The sequence below is a fragment of the Nematolebias whitei genome, chromosome 1, assembly GCF_014905685.2.
Source record: "Nematolebias whitei isolate Nwh7 chromosome 1, NemWhi1, whole genome shotgun sequence".
Classification (NCBI taxonomy): Eukaryota; Metazoa; Chordata; class Actinopteri; order Cyprinodontiformes; family Rivulidae; genus Nematolebias; species Nematolebias whitei.
The window spans coordinates 57,409,594-57,432,413 of record NC_056498.1 but is presented as its reverse complement, the minus strand read 5'-3'; the positions used below and the strand labels follow the sequence as shown (position 1 = coordinate 57,432,413).

At 37.2% G+C, this 22,820-nt stretch overlaps 2 protein-coding genes across 2 annotated transcripts in view; both read right to left on the bottom strand.

Annotated features, from left to right (window-relative positions):
• Positions 1-1,057: 1,057 nt before the first annotated feature.
• washc2c (WASH complex subunit 2C) lies at positions 1,058-12,019 on the bottom strand. Its single transcript, XM_037685682.1, has 30 exons — positions 11,873-12,019; positions 11,543-11,707; positions 11,368-11,436; positions 11,111-11,284; positions 10,916-11,009; positions 10,776-10,837; positions 10,641-10,697; positions 10,446-10,541; positions 10,270-10,354; positions 10,026-10,085; positions 9,780-9,901; positions 9,599-9,689; positions 9,467-9,517; positions 9,170-9,370; positions 8,916-9,058; positions 8,689-8,799; positions 7,054-7,146; positions 6,868-6,969; positions 6,673-6,774; positions 6,411-6,583; positions 6,160-6,277; positions 5,602-6,024; positions 5,390-5,518; positions 4,778-4,876; positions 4,597-4,671; positions 4,214-4,273; positions 2,634-2,837; positions 1,850-2,530; positions 1,583-1,754; positions 1,058-1,474 (listed from the first exon to the last, which is right to left on the bottom strand). The coding sequence occupies exons 1-30, from the start codon at positions 12,017-12,019 to the stop codon at positions 1,329-1,331; spliced, it is 4,305 nt and encodes a 1,434-aa protein (XP_037541610.1). The 3' UTR covers positions 1,058-1,328.
• Positions 12,020-14,300: 2,281 nt separating this feature from the next.
• Positions 14,301-22,820, bottom strand: part of slf2 (SMC5-SMC6 complex localization factor 2) — a 9,910-nt gene continuing 1,390 nt past the window's right edge. The window contains exons 4-16 of the mRNA XM_037696448.1: positions 22,658-22,812; positions 20,882-20,987; positions 20,049-20,136; positions 19,807-19,948; positions 19,595-19,682; positions 18,545-18,721; positions 18,259-18,353; positions 17,831-17,918; positions 17,642-17,734; positions 17,429-17,506; positions 17,228-17,314; positions 14,778-14,846; positions 14,301-14,681 (exon numbers count right to left, since the gene is read on the bottom strand). Coding sequence (XP_037552376.1) covers positions 14,301-14,681; positions 14,778-14,846; positions 17,228-17,314; positions 17,429-17,506; positions 17,642-17,734; positions 17,831-17,918; positions 18,259-18,353; positions 18,545-18,721; positions 19,595-19,682; positions 19,807-19,948; positions 20,049-20,136; positions 20,882-20,987; positions 22,658-22,812 — 1,647 coding nt within the window. The remainder of the gene's footprint in view (positions 14,682-14,777; positions 14,847-17,227; positions 17,315-17,428; positions 17,507-17,641; positions 17,735-17,830; positions 17,919-18,258; positions 18,354-18,544; positions 18,722-19,594; positions 19,683-19,806; positions 19,949-20,048; positions 20,137-20,881; positions 20,988-22,657; positions 22,813-22,820) is intronic.

Below are 22,820 nucleotides of genomic sequence, written 5' to 3'. Positions count from 1 at the left end.
CATGTTCCTGTTTTTAGAGTTTTACATGACTTTATAATGTAGCCGTTTTTATTTCACGTTTTATATATTTTATTTTCTACTTACCTTTCATTTTATATGCTTTTTATACAATTGTCTATTGTTGTCTGTACCTCATATATGTGTTTTGTTTAAAATGGGTTTTTGCTGAAAACAATGTGGAAGCGTGAGTCATGTGATTGATATATATTAGGCATAGTCTGTGTAGGTGAACAAATACGGTGGAATCAGACAAGTCCAGAAAATTGAATAAGACATTTAGGTAGAAATATGAGTGAACCTGCTGCTAAACACAACAAAATAAATAAATAAAATACATTTAACACAGAGGAAATACTGGGGATCAAACAGGATGGTGGGAGCATCATAAAGTCAGAATTCAGCTTTCTTTGGCTAAAACTTCTTCTGCACTGCCAAGTTTAACCTTTCAACCCAACTTGTCTTATCTGCATATTGTACTAAAAAAAAATTGATCTTAAACATCAAAACTGTCAGACTTTTTAAACTCAACTTTTTCATGAACCCCATTGTTGACTTACTTTCTGTCACTTGGGTACATTTTTGTTTTTGACTGGTCTTTTATGACGTTTAAATGAGTCAATATAATTTTCATTGGAATAATAATAAAGTTTTTTTTTTAATTTAAATTATTAACTTATTCAGGGTCAAAGAGTAAAAACCAATTTTAAAATTCAAAGCAATGGGAGAAAAATGTCGTACCAAATAATCTGAATTTATGGTATTGTTGATAATTGTCTGATAAACATACTAACATCATGTCAAAGCAAAGAAGACACAAATTTATTACAGTTCTGGAAATAATCTGACACCATGCAGGTAAAATAGGTTTCTTTTTAGTTATTAAAAAACAAGTTTTGCTTTCATCACACTCAAAGTTAAGAAATGGATGAGCTTCTTAATTAAAAACAACAAAAAACTCGACTAGGACAAAAAGTACTACATGGCACAAACATTAACATTAAATCTCACAAGCCCCCTCGGAAAAAAACCCCAAAAAACGCTTACGGTAATTTCTGCAGGCCTCGAGGCAAAGCATAATGTATGCTTATAAAGTGCTGTTATGTATAATAAAGACTAAATTTATATTATGGATGCCAATATGACCATGAAAATGTTGCTGGATGATGACACGAATCATAATCATTTGAATATTTAGCAGCCCAAAAATAAAGCCACAGTACTGATTTGAATTTATAGCAATAAATACTCTATTATCCAATATATTTAAATGATCTGCCAATGTCAAAAGAATAAATCCACAATATTACAAATCTGACCAGTACAAAACATCAGTTCCCACCCAGAGCGTTAAGTGGGTCATCAAATATGTTGCTGGAATCTGCTGCTGTATCGATCTTCTGGGATGGTGGCGTATTCTTTAATTTATTGGGAGCCTTTGCTGCTGGTTTTACTGTGCTCGTTGAAAAAATATCATCTGTAAAGAACAGAAAGGGTGTAAAAAAATATTTAGTTAGATGTGGCAGATCAATAAATGTAAACACAAGTTACTTTTGGAAAATATATAGAATCCATAGATGCTTACCCTTGTCGTCATCAAATATTGATTTAGATTCTCCCTTTGTTTTGGACTTTTGTTTGGGTTTTAAAGTGTCTGTTAGGTCAGCAAAAATGTCTACGTTATCATCAAACAAGCTAGCATCGATGGGCTTCTCTTTAAGCTTCTTCTGAACTTTAGGCACAGTGGTTGCTTCATCCTGTAAAACAGTTCAGCCACAAAGGAGAAGAAATTAAATCTGGCCTGACAACACAAACTTTGACAATTGTGTTAAAATCAGAAATTAAAAACTACCTGAAAGATGTCCTGATTTGAAAAACTGCTACCGTTCTTAATTTCTTTGCTACTTTTGGATGTAGATGTTGAAATATTCAGTCCAAAAATGTCATCATCATCATCTTCCTCTAAGAAGGATGAGACCTTGGGAGCTTTCTTTGTGGCTGCTTGTGACTTCACAGTTTGGAAAAAGTCATCAGTGTTATCGTCAAAAATAGAAGGAAGTGTGCTTATCTCTTTGTCTTTCTTCAGTCCCTTCCCACTACTGGTGTGAGGCTGACTGGTCTTGGTAGTTTCTTTTGTGGATGACTTGGGTTTATTAGAAACGGATTTGAAAAGACTGTCAGAGCCAAAGAGGTCGTCTTCATCAGATAATAGCGGTGCGCTAGCACTGCTGCTGTCCTTGCTAGAGCCCCTCTTCCCAGCATTCGTTACTGGCAGAGTCAGTTCAGAGGGTCTGGGAGAGATCGGAGTGGTTGAAGGCTGCACAGCTGAGGGTGTTGGCAATGTTGGAGGTGCAGCTGAGTTAGATGGTGGAACTACATGTGCTTGGCTGGGTTTTTCTGAACCAGACGGACTGGAAGTTTGCCCAAGGACATCTTCAAGGCCCCCTTTTTTACCATCCATGGATGTTTGAGCTGCTTGCTGCCGTGCTGCTCTGGATTGGGGTCTTCGAAGTAAAGAACCTTTTACTCGAGTCTGCATCGTAAGAGATTCATGCCAACACGTTGAGCTCATTTTGGAACAGAAATGAAAGAAACATCAAACACCAAGCATCCTAATGGAGGAATTTAAAACCCACCTTGTGTGCACTCTGCAGTGTTGTGACCTGCACTGGGGTCTCAAAGCTCACACCTCCTTCACTCTCTGCCTGAGCCCCTACGGGGGTTGAAACAGGACTTGGACTCAGGCTGGAGCTGGAGACCCCAGAGGAGGAACTGTAAGTTCCAGACATATTAGAAGCAGCACCGGGGAGCAAAGCAGCAGGGTTGATCATCAGGCTGGCCTGAACATAAAAAGAAAGAGGAATCATCAGGATAACTGTTCATCAAGATAGAAAATACAGTCATGGTAAAAACAAGTACAACCTCTGATAGCTAAAGCATTGTAACATATTTTTCATTTGGTCCATACCAGGTCTTAAAATGAAGTAAATACAACCTTAAATCCTCCCTCACTTCATATTGCATAGTCATTAGTTATTTATCACAAACTAAGCCCAACTCTATCAACCATCTGTAAAAAAATACAAGTATCCTATGGTTCTGTATACTAATAAATGGTTTTACTTATTTGCCGAGTTTGGTTTTTTATTAAACATGATGCTCTGTTTCGTGGCCACCTTGATTTGCATCTGTTCATGGATCATCTTCAGGGCTTTTTTTGTTCAGATTCAACTTTGCAACCCTCTGCAATCGTACCATATATTCTTTTTATTTTTATTTTTAGATAAGATGTTTTCTTTGAACAACCCTTCAAAACAGGCCATGCTCGTTTAGTCTTTTTCACATTAAACAGCTGAAAAGTTTAATATTCAATATCCGAACTGCGCCTTGTGGATGTCTGAGATGCATCACGTAATTAATCAGCAAATTTTTGAGCATTGCATAATCTGACACTGGGATCAATTTATTTGGGCATATCAGCAACTGCCTTCATTGGTTTCCACAAGTGAATAAATGTTTATAGCAGAACTAGTTTCCAATTTATGTAAAAATGGACTCAGAGAAGCAATTGTTGCTTCCAAATGATTTGAAAACGACCAAGATCACCGTTTATATTTCTCCTCCTTATTATCGCATTAACACGTTTAACGGCTCCAGACCAGCAAACTGCCAAAAAATTCAGTTTTCATTGATGGTTGCATAGTTAGCTGCATTTGATTATCAGCACCTGACTGCTACTAAAGCGCTAACTTTCCTTAAAAGTACGAGGGATGCATTTAGTTAACAACATGTCTCTCTTGGATTTTAACTTGATTTTTGTTAAATAAACAATGAATACATTACTTCATGCACCGCTTACTTAGGGTTGTATTTTCCTAATTTGACGCCCTGGGGAGAACCAGATGAACATTGTCTTACCTATGTGTGAAAATCTTCAGTGGTTTTTAACAGAAAAATATTCAGAGGAAAGAGAAACTAGAATGATGGGTGAAAACAGTGCAAAAGCAAAAAGAGAGCAACTACGAAAACTGCAAAAAGGAGCAAGCAGTCATTCGATGACTGAAATGATTTTATTGCCAAAGATTAAAAATGGAATAAAAAAGATTAAGAGACGACACGTTTGAGCGGAAATAAGAGATTTTCTCAAGAAGAAATTAGAGAAAAATGTCAACATTTAACAATTTTGATTCAGTAAAAAAAAAAAAGACAAAATTACTTGAATTTTCCCAATCCTTGATGAGAAATCTTTAGGTTTTACAGGACTTTGTGCAGGTTTCTGTGTGATCAGATTACAACAGGATCAGTATACCTGTATGTATATATATATAATATATATATATAATATATATATATAAATATATATATATATATATATATATATAATATATATATATATATATAATATATATATATACATATATATATATATATATTATATATATATATATATAGATAACATTTCTTGTTTTGACCAAGCTATCTGATTAATCTCAATATTTAAAAAAAGACAATAAAAAACGATATTCCTAAATCCATGTCACATAGCTGCAGAGTTCATGTGTTTACGGTGATTTCCATGATTAAATCAAGTAAACCCACCTGAATCTCTGACACTGGATCTGGGCTTGCGAGTGGTGCTTTGTCGTGCAGTTTGCTGGGTTTCTCTGCAACCTTCTGGAAAGTAAAAGGAAAAGACGGTATTTTTGTTTCCTACTGTAACAGTCAAAACAAAAGCAGAAATTGATTTTTTTTTTTGTAATCCTTAAACATCAATTGATACCGGAGGTGGAGGTTTTGGCTTGACGACGCTGAAAAGGTCATCTTCATCATCTGAAAACAGACTCTGTGCCATTGATTTCACTGAGTTGACCTCTGAGCTCTGGAAAATAAAACCTATTCTCAAAAACTGCTCAAAAGCATCTGCATTCTGTCAAATAAGACATATACCGTATTTTTCGGTGTAAAAGTCGCTCCGGAGTAGAAGTCGCATCAGTCACAAAAAAGCATCACAAAGAGGAAAAATTATATAGAAGTTGTGTCGGCGTATAAGTTGCATTTATTATGCATCACCTCTGACCCATCGCGTTTATTAAACGATCAAAAGAGCCCATCCCTCCCTCCCTCCCAGAACCGCAAGCTCTCCAGTGTTCCTCCACCTGCACCAGCTGAGTGAAGCGAGCGGGCACAGGAAGACTCGCTGTTGCAGTTCTTCGAAAGTTAAAGCGTCAGTCAAAAATTGCGTTATGAATATGGGGAAAAAAAAATAAAAAATACAAGTCACAGGACTGACAAATCTGTGAAAAAAAATTAACTGCGACTTATACACTGGAAAATACGGTAACTTACAAAGAAAGAAAACACAAACGAATAAATATTCTAAGCTTCTACTGACAGCAGCTTTCCCTGAGGTTGCAAAGAGGTCGACATCCGGGTCATTGTCCTTTTGCTGAGTGTGACTGAACAGCAACTCTTCGTCCTGGAACACACCTGTGCTTTTAGGCTGCGGCCTCTCCTCTGCAGACTGGAAGAGAGTTAACCATTTTAAATGCAACAGAATAATACCGTTTTCACCCACACCATTCTTTGTTCTGCTACAAAGCAAACCTTTTGTGTCGTCAATGCTGTAGGCTGACTGGGCACGAACACCGAATCACTCCAATCTGATTCATCGTCCTCTTCATCATCATCAAACAGACTAACGGTTTTTGTTTTGCCCTTCGCTTCATTCTTTTCCTCCTCCTTCCGTATTGGTGGAGGGCTTTCCTTAGAGAGGAAGATGTCATCTTGTTCCGTTCCATCCAGCGGGGTCTTTGTCTGCTTGTCATTAAGAACATCAATGCCACCGAAGAGACTGACGGCTCCTGCAGGCTTCTTTTTACTTGCGGCGCTCTCCTGTGATGGCAAAGGTGAGAGCTGTTCAGGAGTTTTTTCTACAGGTTTCTGCTGCACCTGTGCTTCCTCCTTTGCTGCGGTCTTAGATGCTGCAGCTTCCTCAGGCACGGATGACTGAAGGGGGGCAACAGGTGCCTGAAAAATACAAGTAATGCAACAGTCAAACGTCTGTGTAAATGAATGGTTAAATAGTTTACAGTAAATTCTTTTGAAATTTCAAAATCCTCCAAAATTGTATCATCACAGTTATAAATGTCTTGGGACACTCACTTTAGCTGGAGGTTCTTTGTTTATGTTAACAGCAGGTTTAGTGGAAAACAGAGATCCTTCATTGTCATTATCACCCTCGTCTTCAAACAGGAGAGCAACCTTCTGGGGTTTGTTCTGACTACATGAAGAGTGACGAAAGAGAGCTGGTAAGCATTTAAAGCTCTAACCTATGCTAAACGTGAAAAGTACTGAGCAGAGAGCATTTCATTCAAAACGTATGGACAAACAGAATTTTCTAAAGCTGTACGTACTTTGACTCTTTTGGCAGAGCAAACAGGTCGTCATCCTCCTCGTCATCAAACAGGCTGCTCTTTAGAGAGGGTTTGGTGCTCGGGAGCCTGGATGGGGCACTGGTACTAGTTTTCATCCCTCCTGTCTTGCTGTCTGGCTTCGTTGTGCTACTTTTTGAAGCCATCCATTGGTCCTGTCGTCCCAGAGAACAATGCATCACATTGCAAATCTAAGAAAGCAGCACTGCTGAGGACAAGAATGTTATTTTTTGTATCGTCATACCTCATCGTCGCTGAAAAGGGAGCTGGACGCAGCGGGTTGTGGTATGGAAGATTTAGACTGAGGGGTTGTTCCTTTAGATTCAGCTGCTGATGAAAACAGATCCTGAAGGTGAAGAACATAGGAACAATAATATACGGTTATCAAAAAATCCCATTTCGTTTGATTAAAAATAAACAAACAAAAAAAAGTTGTCACCTCTTCTTCCTCATCATCAAATAACGACGAAGGCGCTTTATTGGTTTTTCCCCGGCTTGTAGGTTCAGGTTTAGACTGGCTTTTAGGAATGGCTGGAAATAGCTGGGGCAGGAAAACACACACATTTAAAGTCTAATCATCTTTGTATTTTAATTTTTTTTTATTATTAATGTTTTAGAGTCTGACCTGGGAGTCTTCATCATCAGAGAAGAGACCTCTGGTCTGAAGATTTTCAGTTTGCTTAGCGGCAGCTTTTCCAACATCAGCTACAGGACCATTCTGAAATTCACAACATGTCAACAAAACTTTAGATGTTTGTATTTGAACTTGGTTAAAATTATTTTTGAAAGAAAATGTAAAATAGCACTGGGAAAGGAGAAGTGAACTTTGTAAAAAGAAGCCCAAGTCTGCTGTGTGAAATGGACTAAATCAAAAATAAGCTTTCGTAAAACTACTAGCAAATATAAATAAAAAATCCCCCCCTTCCCCAACACACACACACACACACCACACACACACACACACACACACACTTGCTGTGCAAAATAAACGAAATGAAGCAATATGATTTCAAAAAACAACAAATGTTTACAACTTTTGGCTTTATATACAACTTCAGATGCTGAATTCTTTCTTTTGTAATATGGTTTACTAAAAAGATGCACGGCATATAACTGTGTATATCATCAACATAACAATGAAAATGTATCTCATGTTGTTTAATAACATTAACTAATGGATAAGAGTATTGGTCCAAGCACTGAACCCTGAGGAACTCCATGACTAACTTTGGTGTATAATAAAGATTTATTATTTACATTTACAAATTGTAATCTATCAGATAAATGTGATTCAAACCAATTTAGAGCCATTCCTGTAATTCCAATATTGTATTCAAATCTCTGTAACATAGTTCACCAAACTGCATTTTTCTGGTTTATGACAAATGCAGAGGTTTCATCAGTTTCAAGAGAACTTCTGCTGCTTTCTTAAGACTTAAGGACACAACATCTCTGTTGACACAACTATTTGTTTTAGACATTAAAACACATTTTTTTTACTTTATCAGTAACTTTACGAAGCTGGAATCCAGATAAAAAGCTTTGGTTTAAAAGTTAGGGGTTTTAATTAAAATGAGTAAAATCAACATCACATTGTGCTCACTGTTGCTGATGATTAATTTTATTTTAACCATAGAAGTTTGCCTTTTGATGCTGTGTTAACTAAGGATATGATATTGAATACCATATTTGTGAATTTTAAAATATTACTTACCATAGATCAGTGCTATTCAACTGGCGGCAATAAAATAAACACATTTAAACTGTAACCGATCATTGTAAACTTTGGTTTATTTACATGATTTTAAATGACTGGATATCCGGCCCCCCGAGCTGTTGGCTTTCAGAAAACTGTGGTCCCCTGAGCAGCTTTGTTGAATAGCCCTGCTATAGATAGTAAAATTTACCTTAATTCAAATTGTTAGTTTATTTGTATTTTATAGATTACCGGTATTGAATCGTTTCTACCTCTTCAAAACACTTTTGTTTACATAACTTGGCTTCGTGCGAGGTTTTTCTTTTGCGAGCACCAGGTTGCTCCATTTGTTGTCTTTTTAATCAAACCGAGTTCGGTTTTTAATTTCAAATCATGCAATGTCTAATCTTTTTCTTTAGAAAAACCTTTTAAAAACCAACAGCTGACCTGAATATTGAAGCCCAGTGAAGTCATTTGTGCCATATATCTGCAATTATGCCAGTGAAAACACACGAGTGTTTTCTGTTAGGAGTGAGCGTGTACACAGCGCATGTGTATACAGACCATGCCAGATTTCTCAGATTTCTCGCTGGCGGATGCTTGGCGTTTCTTCAGACTTTCACTCAGCAGGCTTTTAGTCGCAGGACCAAATGTGGAAATGGCCCCAGGCGGCATCTAAACATAATAAAATGGTACAACGGGAACATAAAAAAATATATAGCTACACAATTTGACAAAAATCTTACATTATTTATCTGATATGTAGCAGAAAGTTAAAATTTTCTATTTGCCTTTTTCTCAGGTGGTTTTTCCACAACCTCCTTCTTGCTCTGAGTTGAAGTTGATTCGCTGCCTTTGAAAATGTCCCCATCCTCCTCCTCCTCATCATCAAAAAGGTCAATATGTGTCTTAGGCTTAGGTTTCTCTTGTACAACTGAAAAATAAAAAAAATCAAACAATCATATACACGTCAACCAAATCAACAACAACAGATCCCACTTCAACTAATAGTGCAGCGTGTAAATGCCTTTTTCAATTCTCTTACTAGAATCAGGGTTTATCAGGCTTTTATCATTGAAGAAGTCATCATCTTCCTCCTCTTCATCATCAAACAATCCTTTTCCTCCACCACCAACAGCTCCTGTGGGAGTTTCTTTGGGGGCAGCATGGGTCTCAACAGCTGCAGTGCCATTCTCCTTTCTCTCCTCTGAACCAGAGTCACGTTGTGAACTGAAAAGGCTGTTAGCTGACACGAGAAAATTAGGTTGAGTATCACAAAACAACCAAAAGATTAAATAAAATTAATTATAACAAAAATATATATATAATTTCCCTCAACTACCTGGGAATATGGATACAGCTCCGGATGGAATCTTATTATGTTTGGTAGATTCTGGGTAGAAAAAAGAAAAAAAAACATGTATATCTTTTGTTTTATTTTCTAAAGAAATTTTTCCATTTCTTTAGATCTTACCTGTTTGAACTGTGTTTTTCACATGTACCGGTACATTGGTGGCTTTTTGCTCTTTCACCACAGACTGTGGTGCCTCAGAGAAAAGATCTCCCTGAATCATAAATCAACACAAATAAAACGCTGCCTTCCACAGTTTTTTTTTTTTTTTTTTGTGATGCGGATTTCAAAGAGTTTACTGCACCTCATCATCATCGTCAAAGAGGCCTCTTCCCCCACTGAAGAGGCCACTTGTTCCTCCAAATGGGGAGAAGTCCTCATCATCCATCTTGGGAGGCTTAAACATGTCATCGCTGTCCTCTTCAGCTGTTGTTACAGCACACACAGAATACACCGCATTAGGATAATGACAACAAAGTGTCTGATGATACAGAACTAATGCAGTTTAACAAAAAAAAGTTGAGTCCCATGAGGATGATGGGTACCCTACCCTGTGAATTTGTAGGTTTTGATTCTTTTCTGGCTTTACTCTTCTTCTTAGATGATAAAGCTTCCACAACAATGACACGGGAAAAACAAAATATCCATAAGATGACGCATGTAGAGATGGAAACCATTCCCAACTTTTATTTTTAGTGGAAATGCCAAATAATGAATACGACGACGTTTAAGAATGGAATTTTAAACTGAAACAAAACTATGACAGTAGCTGCTTATTAATGATAAATACTTACACGCACGATCTCCCTCCATCCTGTTGACGATTTCTCCTTTGATTCGAGCAGTGAGCTCGTTAGTAAAGGATGAAGTGTCTGCTTGCTGTGACGAGAAAAATATTGGAGCAAAAGTTACGTCTCACGCTTAACCTGCCAGGAACTGTTTTAACTCAAACACTTGTTCATATACTAACTTTTGAGTCATCAATATCATCATCCTTGTCTGATTCTCCAAATATGTCAGAATCCTCCTCCTCCTCCTCTTCTTCATAACTAACCATGGATGACTTCTAGATCAAAGCGAGTGGGGAAAAAGAGTAAAATTCCACATTTGCTTTGCATGTGATGAAAAATTCAACGATAACTAACCATGTAAATAAACAAGATACCTTTTTAATGTTATTGTGATCTTCCTGCTCCTCCTGATACGAGTCCTCATCCGAATGCTGTAAAGGAAATAAATAAGACATCTTTCAACTATTCTCATTAAAAAACTGTAAAAGTGTAAGGCAAAATGGTCTTACAATTGTTTCCTTGCCATCTTCACTGTCAATCACACTGTCCCTGTCACTGTCAACAGACATTTCTGAAAAATACAACCTGCGTTATTAACACCGCTCTGCTGCCTCTGCAGCCAAAAAAGGGGCTTGAGACAGAATATTACCATCACTTGACAGGTCACCAAGTCCTACATCGTCTTGTTCCATGAAGGCTTGAGAACCAATCAGATAAGGAAGTGGCCTATCCACATACAGATCCTAAAAAGAGAATAAACAATGGCCACACAGATTAGCATACATAAAACATAATCACAATAATTGCATCTTGCATAGCCTTTTGTAAAAATTCAGCAGCGCACCTTGGGCTCCAGGATGGGCTCTACTCGTTCTGTGATGTCCTCGTCCTCCGAGTCAGAGTTCCCTGCTTTGACGTCCAGATGCTCAAACGCGGATTCTAAAACCTTTAGACCGTAGTTCACAGCTTCCTGCATCTTGGGGATCAACTCTGCCTCTTTCTGCTCTCGAGTCTTCTCCTTAGGTAACATTAAATCTAATCGTTATGGGAATATTAGGGAACGATAAGTGATGCGAGAGGACTTTCTGAGCATTAACTTACCTGCTCGGGTTGCTTTTCTAGTGCATCAGCTTTGGGAACGGTCTCCTCCACTTCTTCATCGTACACTCTCTGTAACAAAACACACACACAAAAAAAGGGTATTTGGTTATTGGGTGGATTAAAATATGTTAAATACAACACTAAGTAAGGAAAAACATTTTTAAAGATACATTACATTTTCAATAAACTGTGTATTAGAAAGCATTAGAAAGTCATTGAAGACGGAGTGCAAGCGGCTGTCAGTGGCCTTGGTGTCACAGATAAGACTGTCCAACTGCTTTTCAATCTCATGAGTTTTTGACATCATTCTCTGGGAGAAGTCTTGGAGGAAGTGGAAAAGCTGCAAAAGAAAAACAAAGGTTAAGAAAACAAGACAGCTGCAAGGTTGCTGTAACACATATTTCACATTCTTTTTAAGAGTTTCTGCAGCGCTTCTCCAGTTTGATTAAATCCCAACAGTTTTGCCACCTTCTCCGCTCATAATTACAGATAACATCAAACTTACCCCGGAGTCAGCAGCTAAAGACCAGTTGGCACTGTGTTGCCGTATCTCTTCAAGACTCCATGGTCTTTCCCAAATCTGAGCATCTTCATGCTCCAAGTGTTCATTCCTAGTTGGGCCATTTGCCATTCCATGTGGCAAAGCACTCATCTGCAATCAGATCACTTGTTGTTAGAAACAAAATCAATAAGTTGCACAGGCTTTGTAGTGTAGTTTAAAAATACAGAGGAACAACAAACAAGAAAATTAGGCGCTGCAGCCGAATCCCTCTGACTGTAGCCTGCAAATTAATTTGTTTTTTCCAAGACATGATGAAAGATACTACTTGTGAGCACAGATTTGATTAACAAAATGTTAAGTCATGCGTTAATTTGCAAATCTCAAGACTTAAAAACATGCAGTGACATCATTCTCTGCATAGAATATTCTTAACTTGTGACATGGACTAACCCCATAGTAATCCTGATATGTAGTACTTCTAGTTTAAATGGCATTCATGAGTCAAGCAATATAAAGACAAGTATTTTTGTCTTGCTGACTGACCCAGCCTTTTAAAACCCAACATCACATTATTTAGCTGTTCCATAGACCCATTTTAGACATGGGGACACAAACAAACATTGACATCACAGAGAAATCAACATTACCCAACATTTATGCCACCAAACCAGAGTATGCTGGTTGAAAACAAAACCTTTTCACTGCTTTTCTTCTTCTTTGTTTTACAGCAGGACGCCTCTCCCCAGTTTAACAACCAGTAAAAACTTTAGCGCTCAGGTCAAAGGTTTAAACTTCCCCTTTTGTAAAACAAACCAAGCACAGACGACAAATCCCTTTAACTAAGTGTTATGAATTACTGTCTACGCCACTGTTCGTTCTACTCCGAGAGATTGTAAGAAATACTTTACAATTCACAGCAGACATTACACACCACAGTCAAAAACTAGATACGTGTCTTTTGAAGGTTATTTAAAACCACAACTAAGAGTTAAACCAAAGATTTCCTGCTATGCGGGACTAGCTTCCAAACAACCAGTAGTCACTGTAATTGTTTTAGACTTGCATTTAGTTAGCATTCATAGTTGTGTGTAGTTTTCCTAGCATGCTTACAATAAGATAGCGTTAGCTTTGCAATTACATTTGCGAAAGGCAACCTGTCATGTCCCCATAAACTTTTATAATTCCCATTTTCTGTTGGTTCTTTAAGGAAAAAAGCGGGGACTGTTTGGCTAGCAGCTAGCACTTAGCACCAATGTTGACTACTGCTGCTTCGAGCAACACGGAGTGGTAAGTTTGCTATAAGAAGACACGCTCCCACGCTTACCTTGGATAGTTTTCGTCAAACGCTGCCCACGACGGTCTACTGTGGCCAGAAACGAAGAAAAAAAAAAAAAAGATCGATTATGCAGAAAATTGGCCTTTTCCTCATTGGTCTTCTGACAGGTCAGCCATGTTCCGTCTGCAGACAGTCACCTGACTGCCGTTGCCTAGCAACCCAGCGAAAGTGGGGCGGAGTGGAACTGTTTAGAGCTGCTCGTCCTGGTTTCAAAATGCTAAAGTGGAATGTTGAATAATAATATACATTTTTGTTTCTTTTCCAGCTGCTCCTTTCTACTGGGATCGTCACGGTGAGATAACTTGCACGGGGGATTTGTTTGTCCTTCCGCAACTTGGGCTCGAACCCGCGTCCTTAGGATCAAGACACCACTGATCTGCTGCGATTCCATTAATATGCATACATTCTAGTTTAAAAATACTAGTTAGGTTCTCAGAAATGAAAAGCAATCAGTTATTGTATTTAACAATAGTCTTAAATATATCCCTAAGATGAATAAAGTACTAATCTGTAATCTGCATCCAGTTAAGTATTTTCAACACAAGGGCCCTGGATTCTAGATTATATATCTTCATACCCCCCTTCACTACATCATGAACTTTTGCACCTTGGTCGACATCCCTATAAAATCTCAACATATTTTGTCTCACCCATCACTGCCACCTCATAAATACTCCCTTTTACTTATTGTTTCAGATAAAAATGTTATCAACTATAAAATAATTCCATATAAAACATTAGGCTTGCTTTTGAAATTTGCCAATGTGTTTTCCCACACATTTTATTTCCTGCAAGAAAAAGTTATGGGAAACTGCAAAGTTTCACAGTACGTACTGTATTTGGTAAAAGCCATACAAATATTTTACAAGGGAAAACATTTTCTCGCATTAAGCTAACTGAATCCAAACAGGCGTACAACAGACAAGATGCTATTTCTCCAAAGTTTAATTATTTGAAAAAAGTTTTATTGTGCAACAAAAATCAAAATAAACTCTTATGATCTTTAAAAAAATGTATTGTGCAAATTGAACATAACATTACAGTAATGGGCACCAAAACTCAGCAAAGAAATCTGTAGAACACAAAAGTCAATGCTTAGTCGACATGGTCTGGATTTTGCAGACTCGTTCTGTATGCATCCGTTTGCTCGTCCAGAGCTTGAGACGGCATCACAGGTATTGTTTGATCCAAGTCACGAGCTCCTTGCACTGTTGCCTCTTCTGTTCTGCTCGTGTCATTCTTAGCACCGTCTGCCGCAATGTCTTCATGTCCTTCATTAAGACCCATGTCTTCTGCAGCTTCCATTATCACGTCTTTTTTCTCTTCTTCATTCTCAGAAACTATTATAACCTCATTCTTATTAGTTAAAGTGGTTTCTCCTTCATCGTCATCTTCAATTTGAATTAAGGTGACCTCCCCATCCTCTTGGCTGCTTCTAAATGTCTCCACAGGCTGCCAATAATCATACAGTTGGCCCTGAATGAGAAAAAGACGGTGCATAACGAGACAGTTTTGCTGAGACCCTTTAAAACAAAAACAGTAAAACGGATGTGAAATATGTTGCTACTGTACATTGAGGGGTCTGGTTCTCTGAAGGAGCATCTGCCACTTGGTGTAGATCCTGGCTACCAGATCCTTTACCTGAAAAAGAATTAAGAAATCCGATTTCAATGTGATAGAACAAAAAGCTCCTGGATAAAGTATCTAAGTTTCGTAGCTGTGGGAAGTACCAGGCCTCAGTCTATTTGTTTCTCTGTTTTCTACCTTTGTGATACCCTCAGCTGTATAAAGTGTTTATCAAATAAAATCTGATTCATGACCCAAAAAGTGTATGTTAAATAGCCAATTTGTTCAGAAATTGTTTAGCTCCTCTGAAGGGATGCTTTTATCGTCTGAAAATGTCTGGCATCATGAACATTACTACCACAAATTGCTAATTCAAATATATATTTTTAAATTCAAACCAGCACTCTGACTGGTTTGATGACAGTTTTCTGGACCTTAAAGTCAGTAAAACCAAGGAGCTTTGTCTGGGAGGTAGATGGGGAGCAGCCAGCACCAGACCTGTATTCAGACCTTGTTATAAAGGGGCAGGAAGTAGAGCAGGTGACTGAATTTAAATACCTCGGAACAATAATTGATAACAAGTTGACCTTTCAGCCCAACACTGACTGTATTAACAAAAAAGCCAGACAGCATCTCCAACTTCTATGTAAGCTATGGAGTTTTAATGCAAGTAAAAGTACATTGCAATTGGTGTACAGGCCACTGGTTGAAAGTGTTGTTTTAATATTGTCTCATGGTATGGGAACCTCTTAGCCAAAGGCAAATTGAACAAATTGTCCCGGGTGGTCAAACTAGGTAGTAAAATCATTGGTCATGAACAAATGCAACGTCCAGACCTGTACAGTCAGGCTTTATTAAAAAAAAAAAAAAAAGACAATACAGGTTTACAATGATACAACTCATCCACTGCAACCATTCAGGTTGGTACCATCTGGCAGAAGACTGGAAGATCGGTTGCTGCTGACAGTCCCTAAAACGAGGCTGAAGCTCAGGGGTGACAGCACTTTTGCTGTTGTTGCTCCCAGGTTGTGGAACAACTTACCCTTGAGCGTCAGACAGGCCTCCTCTCTTCCTGTTTTTAAATCTCTTTTAAAAACACACTTTTATTATTTGGCTTTTAACACGTGATCTTATCTTTTATGGCATCTTAAAACACACCTGCTGTGAAACTGGTTTGTGTATGTTTCTTTGTGCATGCGTTTTATGTTTTTATTTTTTTAATCTCATTGTACATCACATTGGCTACCCCTGCGGTTTCTAAAATGGGCTATAGAAATAAAGTTGACTGATTAATTGGTGGTTCCTCTAGTAAAGAAAAATGGGTACAACAAGTCATTTGTTCCCTCTGCTGCGAGTGTCCTCAATAGGGTTGTATTTAAATGTATCCTCACATGACAAACCATTGTCTGCTGGGAGGTTTTTATATTTTTAATGTATCATGTATTTTAGAAAAGCTTTTTATTGCGTTAGCAAAGCTTGTTAAAAGTTTTATGGCACTTTTAACATGCTGTTTTTGTATGTATGAGCCAGATGTCAAAGATCAAGTCTTCATCTCATGAAATGTTATGGACAGTAAAGTTACACTGATTGAAATGGCATTTAATGCTGACTAGTTATTAACAAAAATAATTCAAATGAGCTTAATTAGAGTTTAATTAAGGACAGTATTTATGAGGGAATGAACAAAAAAAACATTAGAATTATACATTTTTAACAGATGCTTCATTAAGATTTTTTTTTAAACTGAACGCTCGTTAGTTTTTGTTCATAAACTTATTGGACAAACTGGTCAAACAAGAGAGACAAGACAGGTCTCCAGTCTGTTAACTGTGGAGGTAGGTGTGATAAGGATGAAACACACGGTACTCACCGTTCTAATCATTTCAGGGCCCAACATCAACAAGCTGTTCACGATCAAATAACTAAAGCTGACAACATGAATGAGGACTTTTATATGAGGATAAGTGTATAAATATGTAGGAAATAGAAGTGTCTGAATGACCTTCTTGATGCTTTTCTGTAGATTCTGCAACAAGTTGACTTGACTGGATTACGCACACCACTTTTAAATTGACACATTTATTGAACTCGAACAGATTAAAATTACTCAATAAAAATAATTGTACCGTTCGTACTTTCTGCATGGTCTTGCCTGCAATAAAATAATTAAGGCACAATCCCCATTTTTCTCCTTAAATAACGTTAAAATTATAGTTTAATGTAAATATGAATACTGTAACCCTAAAAGTAGGACTTAAAAGTTATGTGTGATGCAGCTTCTAACGTGACAATCAGCAGTGAATGTGAGAATTGTCCGTAGATGAAGTGAAAGATCTTGTTTTATGTGCTAGAATTTAACAGAATTTTATCTAGTGTGGAAATGTTTTTATGTATACTGATTAGCACAACATGATGTGGTGTATCCTGAAGCTTTTTAGACATTATATTAAACCCACCTTGCTGCGATAAAGACATTTCTCACTCTCTCTGATGTCACATTTAACATGTGTTTCCAGCTCAGATGATAAAGTAATCAGCTGTGCCTAAAGACAGAAAATAGTTAACTCTTACAGAATGAGATTCTGATCGTAAACTCCTTTCTGAACTCATTCTCCACAAACATTGAGAATAAGAAAGAACAGGCAAAGAGAATTTACCTTCTGACAAGGTGGGAAGACCTGAAAATTAGATGCTTCATTTGTCAGCATCAAAAGGCTATAGCACAGGTAGTACGCCTGGAACGTAATAAAAAAAATTAGCATAAAAGAAAATATTAAAGTTCTTTTCGATATTACATATAATAAGCCCAAAATCAAACTTCATGATTAGAAAAAAAATAATAAATACAAGTCCTTAACTTGATTCCTCACCTGTTGGTCTAAAGAGGCATCTTTGTCCATCTGATGCAGGCCTTGAAGAGCAGAAGGTTGCATTCGGGGAAGATACGGCCTCAACTCTGCAAGCTGAGCAGCCACAGACAACGGAAACTTTCAACTTCATCAAAGTAACACTTTTCAAAATGGACGCAACAAGTTTAGATTTGAAATAGAACAAATTACCTGAAGCTCTTCCTCAGTAGGTTTGTATGTGCAAGTACCGTCTAACAACTTGGAGATGAAGGACACGCTTAGATGTCTGCGAAGACGTCTGTCCAGGCAAATAAAAAAGATAAACCGCATAGAAATAACAGAAAATCTCTACTAACTACATTAAAACAAGAACAAACTGAAACAATGTAAGCATTTTTATATACTTAATTTAATTTAGCTTGTATATGTGTTACATGTCTGTTCACCCGTCTAATGATAAATTATTTTTCAATTAAATTTCCTATAGTTAATAAAATTATTTTACCCTTTATTCTATCTGATTATACTATAATCCCTCCAGTTTTATTCTCATTAAAATTTTTGCTTCTTTTCTTATTTCTTTTTTCATTTGCTCATTTTGTGTGACTATGCAAACAAACAAACTTTTTTTAATTAACCTTCCACGGGTGTTGTCAGGCAGGAGCTGAACCAGCAGGCACATGTTGTGGTGATCATTTGTCAAATCTGTGAGGGCCTGGCACATTCTGGGGAGCTACAAATACAAAGAGAGGTGACTTCATAAAAACCTCATGCGAACCCAGAAAATATCCCATCACATTACATTATATATGAATTGTCAAACTTAAAGCAGGACTTTTTTATTTTGCTTTGAAGTTAAAAATGTTTGTTGCATTTACGTTACGATTTCAGTAAATCCAAAGAATCAAAACAGTTTGCACTGACCATGGTCTTCCAGTCCCTGATGTTTTTGATGATTTTAAACTGAAGACACCTCACTTCCACCCTCGACTGGAGGATCCATTGGGTTTCCAGGCTGATCCTTCCCACAACAGTTAGCAACAGCAGGAGCTCCTCATCGCTGTACACACGAGGGCACAGGTCCATACAGAATGACAGGTACTACAAACAAGAGACAAGAAAAAATACATTCTTAAGAAAACACTTATCAGATCACTTCAGCAGAAAAAAAAAAGAATGTCTTTGCATCTCAAGTGATGAAAGTTGAATAAAAATTTTTCCTCAATGTCATTTGATTCACTTCGTGAATTTCATTTGTGCTTTTCCAATTTATAACTTAATGTTAGATCTAGTTTTATGCAGCAGGACTTCTATACTTAATTGGAGGTGAAGGATTTCACGTTCACATGTAAGATGTGTGGTGCATCGCAACACAAGTTTCAGTCTATCATTCTCTCCAAAATAGTTATTGCCTACATTTAAATGCTGAGACCAGCGCACATTTATACTTCTTTACTGCAAGCGATGAAAGATTAGAAAACTAAACACCTTGGAGAAATGAGCTGTAAACCCTTTGGACTCAAATGTCCATAAACATGATGGTTAGTGAATTGATAAAAAAGACTCAACGATCAGTGAATGCACAGTAAGCGAGATATTTAAACAAATATGCTGTGGAATGTTTATATTAATTGTATTCCTTAAGAACATTTTCCCCCTCAGACCAATTCAGCGGATTTGGATTTTTTTCCCGTACTCTATGACAATAGTAAAAACATTAATTGCTATGACATCTTCAGACAAATTTTTTTTTATATAAGAAATTTTACTTCTGTAAAAACATTTAATTATACTTAGAGCAGATCAGAAGAAAATATCTTGTGGAAAAACTCAACAAGTTCCTCAACAACAAAAAAATGCATTTAGTGAATACATTAAAAAAATGACTTTTTATTAAATAAATTAAATGTCAAACTAAAACAAAGCAAACCATGGGTGCTTCATGTATTAGACCCATAGTTTCTAGAGTCTCACCTTTAAAATGCTGCAGCAGTTGTGGTCAGGGAAGGTCATCTCTTTATTGTTATTGGAGGGACTCTCACTTTTTATATAGACATTCTCCCTTTACAATAAATAAATAAAATTATATATATATATACATACATACAGCGCACAGCTTACATTTTTGATATAGAAGGCAACAAAATACAGTATATATATGACGTGCACAGGGCTAAGCTACTCACAGCAGGTCTCCCTCTGTGAACGATGGCTGCAGATTCTCAAAGGGGAAGAGTGTAACAAATGCAACACCCATATTCATGAGAACAAGAGTGACATCCGCCAAAGTAGGGACCCACACTTCAAACTGCTGACTCTCATTGTTGACTGAGGAAGTACATACAGAAAAAAAAAAAAAAAAAACGGATTAAAAAGATACATTCTTCAGAAACAAAACAAAGAAAGGCTTGCGGCAGGACGTGCTGACCTGTCTGATAAGCAGCAGAACAGGCGATGTCACAGAGGGCTTGTAGGATCTTTTCAGAGACCAGCCTCTCGTTATGGACTGACATCATCTGACAAGATCAAGAGACGATAAAGCTCATAAATACATGAACAACAAAGTGATGAATAATGAGAGCCACCACAGAATGAGAATTTCAGACTTTATATTAAAACGTTTTTCAATGAAAAACAAGCATTAACATGAACAATCAAAGTTTTATTTATTAATTTTTTTAATAAAAGCGACTGTTACCATCTAATAATTCTGGAAACACTATCTAAACTGACCAAATTAAAGCATTTTTCTCCATCCCAACTAGATTACTAAGAAATAGTTAGGTTACACGTTAAGAAACTATAAAAATGACCAAATTGAGTATTTTATATGTAATTATTAAAAGTGGACTATGACTGTAGTGAACGTTGGATGTTATAAACCATTTTTTGAGATGATCTTAAATGCTGCTGTCAACACTATGGACACTTGACGCTTTGTGTCATGCTGTTATTGAGTTTAATAAATGTTTTGTTTTTAAAGTTTGTGGCTGAATAACCACGCGAGTTTCCCCCACAGCTCCACTCGCGTTAACGTCAAGTAACGGTCATGCGTTCAAAGGTAAGTGAGGAGTTGAGTCTCTAATGCTGCTGTGGGAATTTATGTAACAAATGGAGAAGAGATAAATTCAACTGTATTGGTTCTGTCATGAACAGGCATCTCATCAGATAGTACATGTTTAGTATCGATTAGTATCCGAGTTTCTACTTTTTCTTTTGACGACCTACTTACAACATAGTACGCAGGTGTGCTGGGCATACCTTAAAGAGAAAACGAGAGACCTGAGAGGGACAAGGGGAGTTATGGTCGTAAGCTGTTTGGAACAAACCAATATTTACATGAAGTTCCAGCTGAGCGGGACTGGACCTGGTAAGAATCAGGAGCACAAAAGAGGAGAAACAAATAAGAAACACACCGCCCAAAGTTCATGCTGCTCATTCCCTTAGAAGCATGAATGTGTTTGCAAAAGCTCACGTTGCAATCTCAAAATCAAATGATGGGAAATACACAATTAGGACTCTTCAGTACAAAAAGCGGCAGAATCTGATGATATGCTTAATCCTGTATTGAATATTGAAAATGTGCTTTTTTTTTTACCATCTATGGAAAAGTAAGATGCTCTAATAAATTGAGCACTGCAAAAGCAACTTTAAACCCGGCACAATGAGATTGAGAAGCACGACTCGGTCAGCATGTTTATTTCAAAACGTATTAGAAGCATATTAGACATTACAAAAGTGTTGTACAAAAGAAAGGAGCAACTTTAGGACTTTGCAAGAGGAAACTTACAACATTCATTTAAAATTCAATGTTCATGCACCTGAGAGCAGGAAAGTGCCATCTTAAATAGATAAAAGGTAAATTATAAATAAACTTTTTCAGCTCCACACCTCACTACAGATTGCACTTGTTTATATGTAAACTGCTGCTCTGTTGCTGTTCATTTCTTAAGTGAGAAGACTGGAAACTGTTAAGAATTAGCAACATATTATTTTGTTTAAAACATATGGCTAAAACTACATTTGATATCTTTTGCACTGTTTTGTACTACAAGAAAGAAGCCTAATACATATTTGTTTTTTTATTTAAACACTCCCTGGACTTAGTAGTGGAATTTTCTTGATTGAAATTATTTTGTGGTATAGCAGTTTTCAAAATAAATGATGGCAAAAGAACACCGTATGATTTTTTTCATTCCTACTGCAAGTTTTATACCCAAAACACATGATATATATTGTTACTGCCACCCATCACAATAGATATCGGGATATGAATTTTATGCCATATCGCACGTCCCTACTGTCCATGTCCATACTGAGTCAGTTAGAGTCCACTGTCTCTACTCATGTGTATAAACACCAATAACCCAGAGGACTTCCTTCATGTCATGAATTCAGTGCTGAAAACTTTTCAATTTATTAATTCACTTGAAATGTTTTATTTATATAGATAAGCAAAATTATCTTATTGGGGAAGTGGTGGATCAGAGGTTAGAGAAGATGGGCCTGTGATCGAAAAGTCACAGGTTCAACTCCCGATAGACAACATCAAAATGTGGGTGGAAAAGGTGAAAGGCCCACACCTGCCTCCACCCACATTTGCCCCACTCTGGGCTGTTGACCAAGGCCCTTAACCCCCATCATCTGCTCCCAAACAGGTCTCTCTGGAAAAGGAGTTCTCGTGACTCAATGAGACTTCCTGTATAAATAAAGTGTAAATAAAAAAATCTGCGAAATCATTTTGTGATCAATGTTTTTTTCCAGCATCTTTCTATTAATTACAGTGGGCAATATGCAACTACCTTTTTATGGCTCGTTTTTAATGTTGTTAAAAAGTTAGTTTAATGTACTTTTTTTTTTGTTTTATTACAGCAAGCAAGTTTTGCTTCGCAAAAAAGGTTTGGGCATCATCACATTAATAAAGATTTTTGCACAGGGAAAAATTAATACTACGATCAGATTTTGTGTGTGGGGGGGGTGTCTTCAAATGTAAACTCTGGCATTTCGTGTGTACAGACACTCAGAAATAAAACTTACCACAGAAGTGTTTTCTGTGCGGACCCCCGTGGACTGACCACACATTGTCTGAGCTGCAGTGAATCCTGGTCAAAGATTTGGCCAAATTTTCTCAAGTTGAACACTGCTTCTCCTGGAGGCACTTCTCTGATTGCAGAGGACATCAGCGAGTAGCGCTCCAGGA